At 45.7% G+C, this 17,608-nt stretch overlaps 1 protein-coding gene across 1 annotated transcript in view; it reads left to right on the forward strand.

Annotated features, from left to right (window-relative positions):
- The window catches only part of PSAT1 (phosphoserine aminotransferase 1), a 396,801-nt gene that overhangs the window by 285,682 nt on the left and 93,511 nt on the right, over positions 1 to 17,608 (forward strand). Inside the window, exon 7 of the mRNA XM_044060876.1 lies at positions 11,103 to 11,231. Within this exon, the coding sequence (XP_043916811.1) occupies positions 11,103 to 11,231 (129 nt within the window). The remainder of the gene's footprint in view (positions 1 to 11,102; positions 11,232 to 17,608) is intronic.

Raw genomic sequence — 17,608 nt, forward strand, 5'->3', positions numbered from 1 at the left:
GTCTCCTTCGGCATCGTTGGTGCTGACTCCTTAGGCTCTGTCTTCTGGAATGCTGCCCTCTACAATGCAGACGCCTTCGGCACTGACCTGCTCGTTGTAGTCACTTTCGGCACCGTCGTTACTGGTGCGGACACCTTCTTCGGCGGAGCCGTATTTATCGGTGCAGACATTTGCCACACCTCCCTTCACAGTGCAGACACCCTCAACGTCTATGGCACCACCTATGTCGGCGCAGATACCCTAGGCACCATTCTCCTCGGTGCACACACCCTCGGCTCTGGGCTCTACATTGCACAAACTCGCCCAAACTAAGTACTCTCCCTCCATAGATCCTTTTGTGCGAAGTCAGTACAGCCCCTTTTTGGACAGACCAGAATCTCCATCAGGTCTCTCTATGAGGTCAACCAGAAGCCTCTCAGAATAGAATGTGTTGTGGCTTGTTGCTCAGTTCCTTGTGGCCAGGAGACTCTTTATTCTGTCTAAAGTTGCGCTCCCTCGTGCAGGTAACCGTATTTCTTCACAGACTCCATCTTACACTCCTCCTTCGACTTCCAGGGAAGCATTAAAGCCCCTTCCTCCGACTGCAGCTTCCTTTCCTTCAACACCAACAGTGGACCTCACTTTGGAGCCGGAGTCGTCCTTGTGACCCTCAGTGCACTGGGCACCGGGCCCTTCTCAGGCTAGCTGCTGTGCCATGGGAGCAGGGGTTCTTGGTTCGACACAAATTTTTTCTATGCCACCCTCCAGGAATCCTCCTCCCTTCATGCTCCATAGCCCTCTTGAGACTACTAGTCTGGGGGCTGGCTTTTCAGACCGGGGTGTGACCCCGGTCCCAAGGTTGTCATGCTCAGTTCTGGGCTTCCATCCCTCTTCAGGCAGTCCAGCTTTCCATGCCATGGAGAGGGCACTTGCCTCTGCTGGCAAAACATCCCTGTCTTGAGTCCTTGCCCCCCTCTATGCCACAGCTGTCGCAAGCCACAACTACCGAGCACAAGGGCCTCAGGCTTCTCCCCCGCAGGAGATCCCCTCCTTGCAATCTTCCCCAGAGCTTCCCACTGAGGATGTCCCTTGCAAGGCTTCATGCAAGAGGAAGCACATGGACTCCACTGAGGAGTCTCTAACCGAAGATACGGACTTTGATGACAGGGAAGGGTCCCCACGGTCACCCTCTGTAGAGGTGTCCTTTGGTGACATCCTCAAGATCCTAAGACAGAGGGGCGATTGGATGTCCTCCAACTCTTTCTCAGAGGAAGCTGTATTCCTGCAGGCCTTTTGTGCCCGGTCCCCTACCTCCTGGGTTACCCCATCGGCTGATGAGCTGGTCCAGCTCATCGTCCAGCGCACATGGAAGGCTCCTGACACTTTTTGGAAGCTATACTTGGAGGCCTGACAAACTTTTGTCTCCCTCTGCTGAACATGCTCATTGGTCCAAAGGTCTTCCAGTAGATGCCTTGGTGGTGGCGGCTGCAACCAAAAAAGACTTGGCAGAAGAGAGCCAGAGTGTCCATCTGCCTAACAAGGAATCTCTGGCGATAGACAGACTCAGGAAGCGTGTGTTTGCTTCATCAGCCTTCGCTGTAAGGTCCTTGAACTACTTGGCTCACTTATGAGGCTCCAGAGAGACCTTATTAACCATCTCTCTGAAACCTTGGCAGGAGCTGTTTCTGATGAGGTGCACGACAAGGTAGCCTCTCGGATAGCGACCCTAGAATCTATATCCAGTTCTTCCATACACCTCATTTCACACGCAACGGAAGGAGCATCTAGAGCGGCAGGTGCAGGCATAGTCACGAGATGGCATGCCTGGATACGCCTTTGCAGACTCTTTTAAGGCTTCCTTTATGAATGGCCCCCATTGAGACCTCTTCATTGTTTGGCCCAAAAAGTTAAGGATACGCTGGCAAGGTGCAAACAAGATGGTAAAACCCTGTCTGCTGTTGGTGTCTGACACTCCACCCCTCAGTGATTCTACTCCAGAAATCAGAGGAGTGGTAAGATGTGGCACAGAAAATCACAGGGCTCTTACCGTGACGCACATGCCGAGTTCTCCCCTAAGGGCAGAGGGGGAAACTCTAATGGAAGATGCCCCTTTCGGGGCAGGGGAGGTCCGCAAAACCAGGGTTCCAGAGATTCTTTCTCTGGGCAACCCTACCAGAGCTCCTGAAGCGTTGCCCGACTGCTCACCTCTGGAAGCGGTCGGGGATCATTTTTGCTTGTACCCTACTGCCTGGTGAATCATAACTACTGATTCCTGGGTACAATGGATAATATCCAGAGATTACTGCATTCCCTTCCATCTCTGTCCCACTTCACCCAGAAATTTACCCAACGTCCCACCCAGTCAGGGGGAAGCAGCAGCACACGAAATCTGAAAGCTGCTACAAACAAAAAGAGTCATCCAAACGGCCCTCCCAGACCAGATGGGATCCATTTTTTTACTCAAGATTCTTTTTAGTGCCAAAAAAGACAGGGGACCGGACACCAATTTTACAAAAACAGAGAAATTCCAGATGGGCACGGTTCATTCTATCCTTCCTCTTTTGGAAGAAGACGATTGGATGTGCTCTATAGATCTTCAAGATGCATATTATCATATAAAAGTGGACAAACACTCAAGAAGATACCTCCGCTTCTGCATAGGAGCCAGTCACTACCAATTTCGAGCACTGCCCTTTGGTCTCTCTACAGTCCCCAGAGTGTTCACCAAATGCATGGCAGTGGTTATCGCTCACCTGAGACTTCAAGGATTCCAGGTGTTTCCATACCTAGACGACTTGCTCCTTACCACCCCCACCAAGCATCTACTGGAGGAAGCCCTGGATTACACTCTTCTCACAGCTCAATGCCTGGGAACCACTATCAACTGGGAGAAGTCCAGCACAACCCCGACGCAATCTTTAGAATTCATCAGAGTTCTGTTGGGCACGAGAAATTGCACAGCATCTCTGTCACCACAAATCTTCTGCTCGGTCTTTACCCCAACTCTTGGGATCGATGGCAGCCTCGATTACCATTGTTCCTCTGGCCAGGTTCCACATGAAACTTCTTCAGTGGCTACTTCTCACTCAGTGGTACCCTCTACAACATCCTTTGTCTTTTCAGATAAGTGTAACTCAGAGATGCAAGCAAGACTTACTCTGGTGGATGTCTCACAATCCCCAACAATGGTCTTGCCCCTTCAGCCCCCATCACCCAAAAGCCACGGTGACCACAGACACCTCCCTGATGGGGTTGGGAGGGCTATGTCAGGAAAACTCAGTCCGTGGCACCTGGTCGGAGACAGAGGCTCATTTGCATATCAATGTCCTGGAACTGAGGGAGGTGCTACTAACATTGCAAGCATTTCACTTGATCCTTCTGTCAGGGACTATTGCAATCCAATCAGACAACATGTCAGTAGTGTGGTACATCAACAAGCAAGGGGGCACCAGATCTTACACGTTATGCCGAGAGACCTTGAGAATATGGCAATGGGCGATAGCTTCTAACCACTTTCTAATTGCAACGCACATTCCCAGGAGCTCCAGCGTGATAGTGGACAAATTGAGCAGGTGCATTTTACAACCTTATGGATGGTCCCTCAATCCTGTGATAACGGCAAAAATTTTCCACCGCTGGGGCCAGCCTTGCTGCGATCTATTCCCCTCCCCAATCAACTTCAAGTACAGCAACTACTTTGCCCTGATCCCCCCTCGGGGACAGTCAACGAGAGACGCTCTAGTCCACGCTTGGCCCTCGGGTCTTCTTTATGCTTACCCTCCTCTACCCCTCTTTTCCCAATTTTTGAAGAAAGCACAGCAGTTGAAGAGCAAAGTAATCCTCATTGCACAATAATGGTCTCGACACGTTTGGTTCCCCTTTCTTTGGCCTCACTTGCTAGATCGACCATGGATTCTTAATCCAACTCTGAGGTTGATCTGCCATCCGCAGGGTCTGACCCACCCCAATCTAACAAACCTGACGCTGACAGCTTGGTTTCTCCACTTCCAGTGATTGCCAGGCAGGATAACCTCTCCTCCTCAATGCGCAATATTCTTATTGCATGTCATAAGTCATCCACCAGGCTAACCTATCTCAGCAAATGGAAAATATTTACCTTATGGGCATCGAACAAACAATTGGACCCATTTTCAGCCCTAGTTTTGGTGGTATTAGATTATTTAACAGATCTCTTTCAGTCTGGGGTATCAGTCTCATCCTGTTCGTGTTCATTTAGCTGCCATTTCTAATTTTCACATTGGCTTCCAGGACTCTTCACTCATCACGCAGACTCTGCAAGACTTTTTTTCACCTGAAGCCTCCCTTTAGAGAACCAGTACAACCTTGGGACCTGGCTTTGGTTCTGCAAGCCGTAACAGCATCCCCCTTTGAACCTGCATCTTCTTGTGACTTAAAGTACCTCTCTTGGAAAACCTTGATGTCCTTCAAGAATGCAACTGCAGTCATAACATGTGGGTTGTCCTGCCTCAGGCAGCCCTCGGTTGGCCGGATTCCAAAGTCTGGGTCCGGCGTCGGCTGATGTCGCATTTCTCTCAGACGTCAGAGCGGCAGGAGTACATAAGCATCAGCCAACGCCATTTTCTTCAGTCTTTCTTGCCACGCGGTGCCCGAAGCAGAAGCAGTTCGCAAGTGCCGGTCGGTCAGCTCCTGTATTCTTCGATACCAAAGTCATCAAAAGTCATCAAAAAAGCTAAGTACCCCGTTGGGGACCTTTTCTTGCCTCAGCCGATGTCAGAAATTACTGAAAAAGTTAACAATTGTCTTTCTTGTGGTAAACAAATACCTCATAAGGATTTCCACTCTTACTGTCTTCCTTACCTTGGCCCAGACCACGATGTCTCGGCCTGTGTAGCCTGTGCTCGCTTCAACAAGCGCACTCTCAGGCGCCGGGTGGAGTTCGCTGAAGATTTTTTCGGCGATAAATTTGCTTACACCATGCCGTCGGATCTCCCGACATCGCAAACTCCCAAGAAGCGAAAAGACCGGGACCGACATACTCGGCCCGCGTCTACCACCGACTCCACGCCAAAACCCAGCGCGAGTGCTCCGGTTCCCTCTGAGATGGTCTCTCCACCGCTCCGAACCGAAGGCACAGCATTACCGACAACTCCATCACTCCGACGCCATTTATCGATTTTCCTCTGGATACCGAAAGGGAGGAAATGCCCAAGACCATTGCTGTAGACAAGGTCACTCCTGCACGTGGTGCTGCCAGGCCTCCTATGGCCATGTCTATCAAGGCCTCCACTAGGGCTAAGGCAGCCAGCAAAACAAAGCATCTTACTACTAAAACCATACCTCAGCCTACTCCAGAGACACAAATTATGTCCATGGCTGCTGACTTAATTTCTATGATTAGAGGGTCACAGGCCCATCCTGAGAGAGGATCCCAGCCTCCTGCTGATAAAAGGCCCCGGTTTGAACCCTCTGAACCTACTCCTTCAGATGAAGATTCTGAGGGCTCTGTCCACTCTGATAGCCAGGAAGAGCTCTTCCAGACCTATGAGGACTCGGATGCAGATGATTCCATCCCCTCGGCCTCCCCTCCTGAGGATATTTCTTTTGGGGAGGTTCTGCATACCATGAGGGAACATTTCAAGTGGCAAGGGCAGGAATATTCTGATTCCAGAAAACGCCTTAGTACTTTCCTTAAGAAGCCACAGCACAGACCCTTAGCTATTCCTCCTGTACTTGATGTTTTGGATGATTTATATTCTGACTCTAGTGCTACCCCTGATTCTCTTCCTCCTGCTCCAGCCAAGCCAGACAGGTACTACAGGGTCCCAGAAACTCATTCCCATTTATTCAGGGCCCATTCTGCTGATTTGGAAACTATTTCACAGGGGCCTAAAGGAGTTTCAGCTTCCACCTCTAAAAATCCATTGCCCTCCAACAGGGAAGCTAGGTCATTAGAGCGATGGGGCAAAAAGGTTTACACATCCACTACCTTATCTATGAGAGCTTTGAATTGCCTTTTTCATATGTTACAATACCAGGATTTCCTGTTAGAAGACTTACAAAAAACTTTAGCCACTCCTGATCCCTTAGACAGGAAGGTTTTGCAGGAAGCTGTACATAACACTCAGCAAGTAAGCAATCACTTCCTGCAGTGTGGATATGATGCACTGGAAGCTTCATGTAGGGCAGCTATGACAGGGGCAGTCATTCGTAGACATGCATGGTTAAAAGATCAACCTCTACCAGATCATGTAAAGGCAAAACTTCTGGATGCACCTTTGGAAAAGAACAAGCTTTTTGGTGCTAATGCTAAGGATGTGTTAAAGACCATCGAAGAAAAAGCAAAATCAGTTCAGACGGTGAAAGATTTCCTCCAGGTTCAACCCCCCAGATTCAGTAGGAATTGGCCTTCAAAAAACTGGTCCTTTCCTAATCCAGAAAAGTTTCAAAGGGGTAAAAACAGACGTGGCCGAGGAAGAGGCCAATACAGAGGCCCTTACAGGGGAAGACAATGGCAGCCAGGAAACCAAAGAAGTGACGCAGGGGTTTCACCTGCCCCACAGCCACAATCTCAATGACTTTCCTCTACTTCCGCCTACCAGGGAACAAATAAAAGCTCCCTTGGGCGGGAAATTATCTCTATTTGCAGAAAATTGGCACAGACTGACAAAGGACAAATGGATTTTGGACATTATAGACCGAGGGTACAGGTTCCATTTTCATACCTTGCCAAGAAAACAAGGCATGCCAAACCTACCACAAAACCAGAGGGCAGAGGCTATCAAGCAAATCACTCTGCTGACTCAGATGAAAGCAATAGAAAGAGTTCCACAACAAGAACAAGACCAGGGTTTTACTCAAGACTGTTTCTTGTTCCAAGAAAAGAATCTCAATGGAGACCAATACTGGACTTGTCCGCATTAAACACCTTTCTCATAGTACCAAAGTTCAAAATGCTGACTCTACAGCAGCTCCTTCCCATGCTGGGCAAGGGGTCTTGGCTGATTACTCTGGACCTCAAGGAGGCATACCTGCATGTCCCTATCAGACACAGCTGCAGAAGATACCTCAGATTTCTTGCAGGGCCAGAGCATTATCAATTCTCAGCATTGCCATTTGGCTTATCTACTGCACCCAGAGTATTCACAAAATGCCTGGCTTCAGTAATTGCTCATTGCAGGCTCCAGGGGATACAAATTTACCCGTACCTGGACGACTGCCTCATACAAGCGGACGACAAATTGATGTTGACAAAAAACTTGGACTATGTCGTACGATTACTTCAAGCTCTGGGATACACAGTCAACTTCCAAAAGTCAAGACTGCAGCCATCCCAGCAAATAATCTTCTTAGGAGCCAAACTAGACACTGCCTCTCAAATGGCTTACCTGACAGAAGAAAAGCAAGAGAAGTTAACTCATTATTTCAGAGGCTTAGCAAAACTCACCCAGATGACTGCAAGGAGATTCCTACAGGCCCTGGGTTACATGGCATCCTGCATTCTACTGGTTCCATTAGCAAGACTACACATGAGAAAGCTTCAATGGTACCTAAAAAGCATTTGGTCTCAACACAACAACAACTTGGAGACAATCATTCCGCTCATTCCATGCCTACAAAAGGAATTCCTATGGTGGGCCTCGGTGAGCCAAGCAAACACAGGTATGTCATTCAAAAAACCACAGATAACACAGACCATGACCACAGATGCCTCAGACCTTGGATGGGGGGCGCACATGGAAGGCAGGTGTATACAAGGACAATGGTCTCCAAAGGAAACACATCTGCATATAAACCAAAAGGAAATGCTGGCAGTAATGCATGCCATCGAGGCCTTTCAGCACCAACTTCAGCAAAGTCATTTACTGATACGGACAGACAACACCACTGTGATGTGGTACATAAACAAGCAAGGGGGCACCCACTCTTACCCCCTTTGCAGACTGACAATGCATCTTTGGGAAAAATCACTGAGCCTAAACATCCAGTTACAATCCCAGTTTGTTCCAGGCAAAGACAATGTGTTGGCGGACAGCCTAAGCAGGAAATTCACAGATCCACACGAGTGGAGGTTAAATCCTAAGGTCTTCACACAACTCACTTCGACATGGGGCAGGCCAGAAGTGGACCTATTTGCCTCTCATCTCAACCATCTTCTACCAAAATTCTGCACAAGGACATACCATCCAAAAGCTTGGAAAATAGATGCTCTCTCATTCAACTGGAACTTCCTAACATTATATGCATTCCCACCTCTGCCACTGATGACCTCAGTATTACTAAAGATCAAAGCAGAGAGACCCAAGGGAATCATAATAGCTCCGGACTGGCCAAGACAACACTGGTACCCACTACTACGGAGCATATGTCACACCAGGAGGTGGGCCCTTCCCCATTGGCCTCTACTTTTGACTCAACACAATCTCGAAACAGTGCATCCAAACCTTCAGATACTGCAGCTAACAGCCTGGGAGATCCCATAAATAACTTCAACCTATCTCTCTCCAAGGAAGTCCAGCGGATACTAACAGAGGCTCGAAGACCATCCACCAGAAAAGTTTACTTAGCAAAGTGGAAAAGATTCAGCAATTGGAATACCACCAAGGGACATGATGCATCATTGTTGAACATCCCACTCATCTTGGAATACTTGGCAGATATGCTAAAGAACGGCCTCTCATATTCTTCCATAAAGATACATGCATCAGCTATTTCAGCTAGATACAACACTGATCCTCCTGTTTTTTCACACCCTTTACTACGGCAATTCCTCAGGGGAATCAAGAACATTAAGCCACCAAGAAAGGCCCCAGTGCCTGCCTGGGACCTCAATTTTGTCCTAGAAAAACTGACTCTACCTCCATTTGAACCAGCAGCTTCAGTTGACTTGCAATTTCTCTCATGGAAGACAGCTTTCCTGTTGGCAATTACCTCAGCAAGAAGGGTTTCGGAATTGCAGGCCCTAATGGCAGTACCACCGTTCATAACTTTTCACAGAGACAGGGTTTCATTAAGGACCAACCCTACTTTTATGCCAAAGGTGGTATCTAGGGTTTCTTTAAATCAAGCCATTCATCTGCCTGCTTTCTTCCCCAATCCTGAGAATAAGGGGTAAAGACTGTTGCATACCTTTGACATTCACAGACAACTTCGATACTACCTGGACAGAACCAAGGCCAGTAGGAAGTCTGAACAACTTTTTGTAGCTTACGCCCCTGCAGTCCAAGGAAAAGCAATTTCAAAACAGACAATTTCAAAATGGATTGGACATTGCATCAGATTCTGTTATTCCTTTCATGGAAAGACTGTTCCAGCCAATGTCAGACCACATTCCACCAGAGCTACAGCCACCTCTACAGCATTCTTAAGAGGGGTGCCTACTAAGGACATTCTAGAAGCTGCTACATGGAGCTCAGTGCATACATTCTCCAAACACTACAATCTCCCTCTATTCTCCAGATCCAGAGCAGGCTTTGCTTCGGCAGTCCTGCAGGGTTTGATTGCCACACCATCTTTTTCCTAGAGCATACCTCCTCCCCCAGCTAAGCTATGGTATTCTACCCACATGTTATGACTGCAGTTGCATTCTTGAAGGACATAGTACAGTTTTGTACCTACCATAAATGTAGATGTCCGATAGACATGCAACTGCAGTCGGATTTTCCCTCCCTCCTTCCCCTCTATGCCTAGGGTCCGCTCCTATCACTGTTACTCTTAGCTGGGGATATCTGTTATGGTGTATTTGTTTTATTGCTCATTTATTTGTCTGGAATCCTGTTTTTGTCTTCCAATTTGATTACAGCCTTCCTTGGAGGGCACCTGGCATCTGGGGCAAGAAACACTGAAGAAAATGGCATCGGCTGATGCTTATGTACTCCTGCCGCTCTGACATCGGAGAGAAATGCGACATCAGCCGACGCCGGACCCAGACTTTGGAATCCGGCCGACCGAGGGCTGCCTGAGGCAGGACAACCCACATGTTATGTCTATCGGACATCTACATTTATGGTAGGTACAAAACTGTCTGGTTGCTATCATATCAGCCAGATGTCTGTCAGAACTTCAAACCTTATGCATCAAACGTCCCTACCTTATTTTCCATAAGGATGGAGTCTCACTAAGAACGAATTCCTCCTTCTTACCGAAAGTTGTGTCAGAGCGGTCTATCAAACAGTCTATTGACCTCCCAGTATTTTTTCCTAATCATTCTAACAAGGGAGAGTATTGCTTGCACTCCCTAGTTGTTCACAGGGAAATTTGTTTTTATTTGGACAGAACAAAATCTACCCGTAAATCAGACCAATTATTTCTGGCTTTTCCTGGACCAAGACTAGGTCGTCCTGTTTATAAAGTTATATTAGCGTCATGGTTGAGAAATTGCATTACCTTCGTCTACAACAAGAACAACATCACCTTGCCTCACAAAGTGAAAGCACATTCTACAAGGTCAATGGCAACTTCAGCAGCCTTCCATGCTAGGACTTCCCTCAATGATATTTGCTCAGCTGCGACTTGGGCCAACCCCCATACCTTTACTCATTATTACAAATTGGATTTGGCCTCCAGAGGAAGAGCTTCTTTTTGTTCCATGCTACTCAGGAATGTCCTTCTATGAGGGCCGCCCAGGGATATAGGTAGCTGAGGACTCTGTCACATCGTAAGGAATGAATGAAGATTAACAACATCAGATAAAGAAGTTATATCTTACCATAACTTTCCATTTGTGTTGCTGATCTTCGTTCATTCGTTATTCCCCACACTCCGTCCCCCTCCGGAGGTTTCTGGTGGATTTCATATGGTTCTTCCATTCTTGTAGGTCTGTTCTGACCAGAGGTAGCTTCTACTTTTGTCTATCAACTTGCAGACTCGATCTGAGGTAACAGGGAGCAGAGCATTGTGAGAAGGATCTTGGCTCGAGAGGTTTTGGCTGACGCGAACTTGGTATAAGGCCGGCTCGGTTCAACTGATAACCCATCGTAATGAATGAACGAAGATCAACCACACAGATGGAATGTTATGGTAAGACACAACTTCTTTTTAGCTTAACATTAAACATGTTGAGATACATACTTTTTTTGCCTTTTGTAGCTTTTGTATGATCCATTTCTTCAATTTACTAAGTCATTAACCAAATTTTTTTTCAGCATTTACATCATGGGTTTAGTCTTGGAGTGGATAAAAAACAATGGAGGTGCTGAAGCCATGGAAAAGCATAGTCATGCTAAAGCAGCATTGATTTATGATGTAATCAATGAATCTGATGGATTTTATGTGTAAGTTGCCTTTTTGTGCACATTTTCACCACATTGTTTCCACTATGCTGTAATATATATGTGGTACTATACTGTACTGTACTGTACTGTTTCAAAAGATGTTAAAATTATGATGATAGAAGAGTTTAGTCCATGCGGTATGCATAATGTATTTAGTTCAATAAATGGTCTTGACTGAAGCCATGTGTTATTGAGGAATGGATTGCTATGTCAGGGCATTCATATCAGTCCAACCATGAGGATTTTAAGTGCTTCAAGCTAGCCATATTAGAGCTTCTGGGCAGAAAAGATGAAGCATGTCCCACTGTTACTCCTACTCCTCCAAAACATTGGAGAAGCATTTAAGTTTTTTTACTTGTTTTATGATCACTGGGCACATATGATTGTGTGGTGCGCAGCAGTCATTTGATTAGATTAATTTTTTATGTTTATAGGTTCGTAGGTAAGTATTACGGTAGCTGCCTTTGCAGCCCATTTTAAGCTTAAGCCTAGCCACTTTCTATTTAAGCATTGTTCACTATTTTGCAGCATGGTGCTGTGAGACTTCAAATATTATGATGAATTTATCATTTTTAAGTAGAATCAAACTTTGGTAATGTCAGAAAAGTAATATAAATGGCTGCCATGGTTGGCTGAAATGCTTTTGAAGTACCAGCCTTTTGTGAAGCATCTAATTGTATTTGTTTGGTGTTCACTTGTAGAATTGGGCAATATTCCCACTTTATATTTGAAAAGACTCTAAATGTATTTTGAATATTGTATTATACTTTTGTATATGTCAACCTCGTCTACAAGCTGCAGGACAGTTTTGAGATGGAAAAAACAAACACGTTTCCCAGGAAGCTTATATCTTTATCAACTCTACACTGCCCTTCTACTGCTTTTTTTTTGCTAACTTCTGTCCCTTTACTCTCTCTTCTCATGCTACAATATGTAATTATGCTAAAGATGATAGTATTTAGATAGTCTAGGTAGTGTACTTCTTTGTAATCTAGTTTTAGGTTTCAATGTTTTATTAGTTCTTTTCCCTGGTCTCTCTTATTATTTATCAGGTTCTAGAAGTTGTATTGATGTTTAATAGAATGTATTTTAGTTTTTCCAGTTGCCTTCTTTTTGTAATCAAGATGCATTGGTTGAAGTGTTACAAGTCTGTAACTTGTTATTTGTAACTTGTTATTTGTACTCATTATAAATCTCTTATGTCCATATGTGGAGCTTTTCTCCCCGGGCCTCTGCTGAAAATGGAAATATATCCAGTCAGACTAGCCCGGTTAACAAATGTAAAATAAATAAAATAAATAAATAAATGTTTTTTTCCAGAAGTTCCCACATATGAAGTATGGCAAGCCATACAGCTAACGGATCAATTGTTTTTCTTCAGGGAGAGCAGTTGCAATAGAAAAATGCACCCAACTTATGCATGTCTTCTCCTGACGAGAAATTGTAAAAGGATGGGTGCTTTCCCTTTTAGGATCAAATGCAGGTCTTGTACTTAAAGTACTGATATAGGTCGGTACAAGGCTGGCCTGTATATCCTGTAGTTTTCCATGTGCTGTTCATAGTTTTTTTTTCATAGGTTCATAGGTAGGTACTAGGCTATCAGCCCAAGGGCCTACGTAAGCCTAGCCAACAAGGTTCTGTGGCTTACGCCACCCAAGAAAGTTATTTTCCTGTGCCACTGTCGAGCAGAGACACAGAAGTGATCCCCGGGGTGTATTTCCTATTTCCCATCCACTCGTCAAGATTTTTCTTGAAGAGTGCTAATGAAGAACTTTTCTTGACATAGATGAGTAACCTGTTCCAGAGTATGGGAAGTCTCTGGGACAGGAATCTATCCCTCCAGCATGTCCTGTTTATTGTGGTGACAAGGTTTAGGACCCTAGAGCATGTAGCTCGGAGGGATTGAGATTTCTTTAGGTGTAGCATGTCCAGCAGCTCTGGGTTTGACATAGCTTTATATATTAGGCAGAGATCACCTCGGAGTAGGCTTTATGATACGGAGTAAAGCTGGAGTTTTTTGAGGTGGTTAGTGTAGGGCATTTGTTTGAGGCCAGTAATCTTCTTTGTGAGGTACTTCTGTGGCCTTTCCAGCTGCTGCAGATGTCTTGTGAGGTACATTCCAAAAGGGGCATTGTACTCTGTAATGGGTCTAATGAGTGTCGAGTAGAGGGGAGCAATGACCCCTTTTTTTTCCTGGATGAGAACCCTTTAATGATGAGGTGTGCCACGGAGAAGGACTTCCTGACTACTGTGGCGATGTGACTATCAAAGGAGAGACTACTGTCCACCTGGGTCCCATGGTCTCTTATCACGCATTCGGTGTTAAGTAGATTGCTGCCTGTGTGGTAGTTCATGGATACAGAGTTTTTACCAAAGGGGATGACACTGCACTTTTTGTCATTGAGCTTGAGGCCATGGCTCTGACACCAGGCATCTGTCCTCATCATTACAAGTCTCCCACATCTTCATTTAACAACAAGAGTCTAATTTAACTGAGTATTGGTTCAGTTTTTTTTTAATACAAATTTTGTCATGCTTTTTGCTATTTCATTATTTTCTTTGAGACCTTCAGATTTAGCAAATAGCTCCTAGATATTGTCAGTGTCCATTTTGGCCTGGGTTCTGAAGGATGTGAGATTTGTAAAAGGTTCTGATAGACTTAGTAAACCGCAAAGACAGAAAACATTAAATGTTTTCTTAACTGAAGAGAGACTTGAATTATTAGTGGGGGAAAATATTGAAGTAATATGGAAAAGGTTAAAAGCAGCTCCATTAGTCAAAATGAAGACTTCTTGCCCTTCAGATTCTGAAACTATACTACATTCAAGAAGTGTTTTGAGATTGACACAGTTTGTCATCCAGCTTCCAGTGACTGTTTTCTGTGGCAAAGGAGCCTCTGTTGATATATGTGCCTTTAAATATATTTAAACAGTCACCTTTATGGTTACACTGGACTTTTCAAATATAGCTTTGGAAACTGAAGTATTGTCAGAGTCAGACTGTTTGTTTTTTCCCCTTTTTTGGTGGAGGAAATGGCGACTAACTTGTTCTGTGTGTAAGGCTAGTTCTCTTGGTTTGCTACTTCTCCCCATTGACATGTAAGACAGTACCAGAGTAAACTGTTGCTATTTAATCAGAAAAAAAACATCTGTATTGACTTACTGTCTTTAGTGTTTTTCAGAGATTAAGGGGCTTCCAGGTTTAAACTAGAAGCAGATGAGAACTGTGTCTGTTTTTTTTTTGGTGGTGGGGGGGGGTGCTCAAAGAGTTTGCCTAAAGGAGTGGAAACTGCTTTTCCCCAATATTTCTCTTCTCAGTATGTTGGTATGTTCTTTTAAATCCTAAGGACTACCCTTTGTAGCTCTCTGGCTCCTCCACCGAATGTCTTCTTTTAATGAAATGGTTAACACTCGGAGAGAGAGAGAGAGAATGCTAGCTGACCAGTGCAACACATTTTCTCCTCTGAAATGATTTGGATATATCAGTAAAGCTGTAAGGAGGATTGTTTTACTGTTTAAAACTTTCCAAGACTTAGAACGAATGCTTTTCTGATGTTTTTCGTGTTTTACTGTTGCAGTCATCACTTTTGGATTATCCTGCCAGGGGTAGCCCTCAGTCGGCCTGAATACCCGAGTCTTAGTATTTCTGCATCGGTTGCTGTCGCCCCAGGACTGACTTCAGGTCATCAGAGGTATAAAAACAGGCAGCCGACACCATTACATCAGTCTTTCTTGCCAAGGAGCCAGATGCAGAAGCAGTTTGCACGAGTTGCCGGTTGGCCGCTACCTGAGATTAGTTTCTGAAGTGAAGTCTTCTAAAGCTAAGTACCCCGTTGGGATCCTTTTTTCTTGCTCTAACCGATGTCAGAAAAAGTTAACAATTGTCTTGCCTGTGGAAAGCAAATACCACACCAAGATTTTCATTCTTCCTGCGTCACTTGTTTAGACCCAGACCACGACGTCCCCCGGTGTCGCTTTTGTGCTTTGTTCAACGCCAGAACTCTGTGTCATCAGGCCCTTATTGTAGCCAGCTCTTTTCACTGTCAGTCCTCCGATTCCGGTATGGCTTCTGTAAACCTTCCGACTACCGATCTTCCGAAAAAACATAAGGATAAAGACAGAGAGACCGCACAGGTCCAAAACTGCAGATGACGCTGCCGTTAAGCTAGTCGCCAGTTCCCCAGTCCTCAGTGAGGCGCTTTCGCAGCCCCTGATGACTGCTTCTCCGGATTCGTAGGCCACTACCAAGACCCTTTTGGAGTCCAGTATGCCGCAAGACTTTTCTTTGACTAAGGATCCTGTGGATGTCTCTACCTTGGATGGGTCTGGAGCCGCTGAGCAGGCACCGGCTTCCGAGGAAGTACTTCGCACTACCAATACTCAACTCAGACAGACGACTTAATTTGCGTCTTCAGTTCTTTCAATAACTACAGAGTTTTTAAGACCCCAGGGTAATGTACCGCACCCAAAAAAACGACGACACAAGTCCAGCCACCGGCTTCCTTGCCTCAGTTCCAAATGCTTAAAAAGGTGGAAGACCTTATAATGTTTATTAGGGGAGGTCAAGCTACCCCTTCCAGAAGAAAAAGAGATTTGTATCCAGTGGTAGTTATTTATTCAGGCATGTCCAAGGGTCAGCTCCCAGTGTTCTCTCCTGTGTATCTGATGAGTCTGGGCATCTTGGGGCAATGTAGCAATTGCCTCATGTACACAGACACCCCTCTCCTCCTACCACCCAACACCACAACCTGTGAGAGATGCACTTATCTAGCCAAACTGGAAGTAAAGCTCTCTCCAAGCAAGACTGAACTTGACAGTCAAGAGGAGAAGGTAAACACTTGCACCACATCACACTCATCACATAGTTCCACTAAACCTACACCACCAAAATCCGCACATAGAAACACAAAAACATTCACGGAGGCTCTCAATAATCTGCTCAAGCAACAGAGACCTCCAAAGCAGAAATGCAAGCAACCTCCACCCCCCCAACACAACCCAAATGACACATAGCCCACAGACTCAGTGTGCCAATAAACTACAGCCCATAAGACAAAACAGTGTACCCAACACACTAGTCATAGGTGACTCTATAGTCAGGCACACTGATGTCCCACTCACCAGGCTAAACAAGAAGAAGGTTACTGTCAGCTGCCTGTCTGGTGCCAGGATCCACCACATAATGCACTCACTCACTCAGGTCACTCCACAACAAGTACAAATATGACTCTGTCATTGTCTGTGTTGGTGTGAATGACCTGACACGTACCTTCCTGGACTGCATGAAAAGAGACATGGAAGAGCTCTCCGATCTTGTAGCCCAGGCAGGTATGACCCTAGCCCTGAGTAGCATACTTCCGTCGCCCAGAATGATACCGCAGTACAAGGACAAAATGAATGACTTCAACAATTGGCTAAGCTTCTGGTGTCATTCTGAGGGGATCCAGTATCTGTCTGCCTGGAGCGACATGGTCGATAGACCACGATGCTTTGCCAGAGATGGCCTGCACCTGTCGCCCCTGGGATTCCGGATACTGGCTAAGGGTCTTGCCGCCCCCATAGTGACTTTTTTAGGCAAGGTTCAAATGAAAAATTCACCACCATAACAGGAACAGGCAAGCAAAAACTGAGGGTAATGCTACTCAATGCTAGAAGTCTAAATCTCAAAATGCACTCACTCGAGGCACTCCTTAAAATGGAGAACATCGATATCTGTGCAGTGACTGAGACCTGGTTCAAGGCTCGAGAGAGCACCCCTGCATTACCAGGCTATAACTCATACCACACTTTTTGGCCATCTAACCTGGACCAGAACACCAAAGCCGGAGGTGTGTCCATATTTATTAAGGATATCCACACCTCCAGGCTAGTTGCTCAGCATAATGCATCTGAGGTTATCCAAGTGCAACTAACTCGGGGCAAAACCGCAATCCAAATTGTAGCTTGCTACAGATTCCCCACCATGCCCCAGGATTCCCACTCCTCTTTTCTTAATATACTGGAAAATATTAGGGTTCAACCAAACGCCCTAATAATGGGCAGTTTCAACTACCCCACCTTTAACTGGGAAAACTACTCATGTACAAGCTCCTTCACTCAACGCTTTCTGGAATTCATAAATTCCAATGCCCTGGATCAACTTATCCACACTCCCACCAGGGGCAACAATATCCTAGACCTAGTCATTACCAACATGAGTGACCGGTGTTCCACGCCTGAAGTAAACTCCTTGTTGGTCAGATCCGACCATAAGCTAATCACCCTAGATGTCCGCACCCCCCTTCCACCCACCATTAAGGAGACCATGGTAAAAAATGTCTGCAAAGCCAACTTCATGCTTCTTGGCGAACTTCATGACACCCATGCAGATAGATAGTA

Source organism: Protopterus annectens, chromosome 2.part0, assembly GCF_019279795.1.
Source record: "Protopterus annectens isolate FY-2018-M chromosome 2.part0, PAN1.0, whole genome shotgun sequence".
NCBI classification, from domain to species: domain Eukaryota; kingdom Metazoa; phylum Chordata; order Ceratodontiformes; family Protopteridae; genus Protopterus; species Protopterus annectens.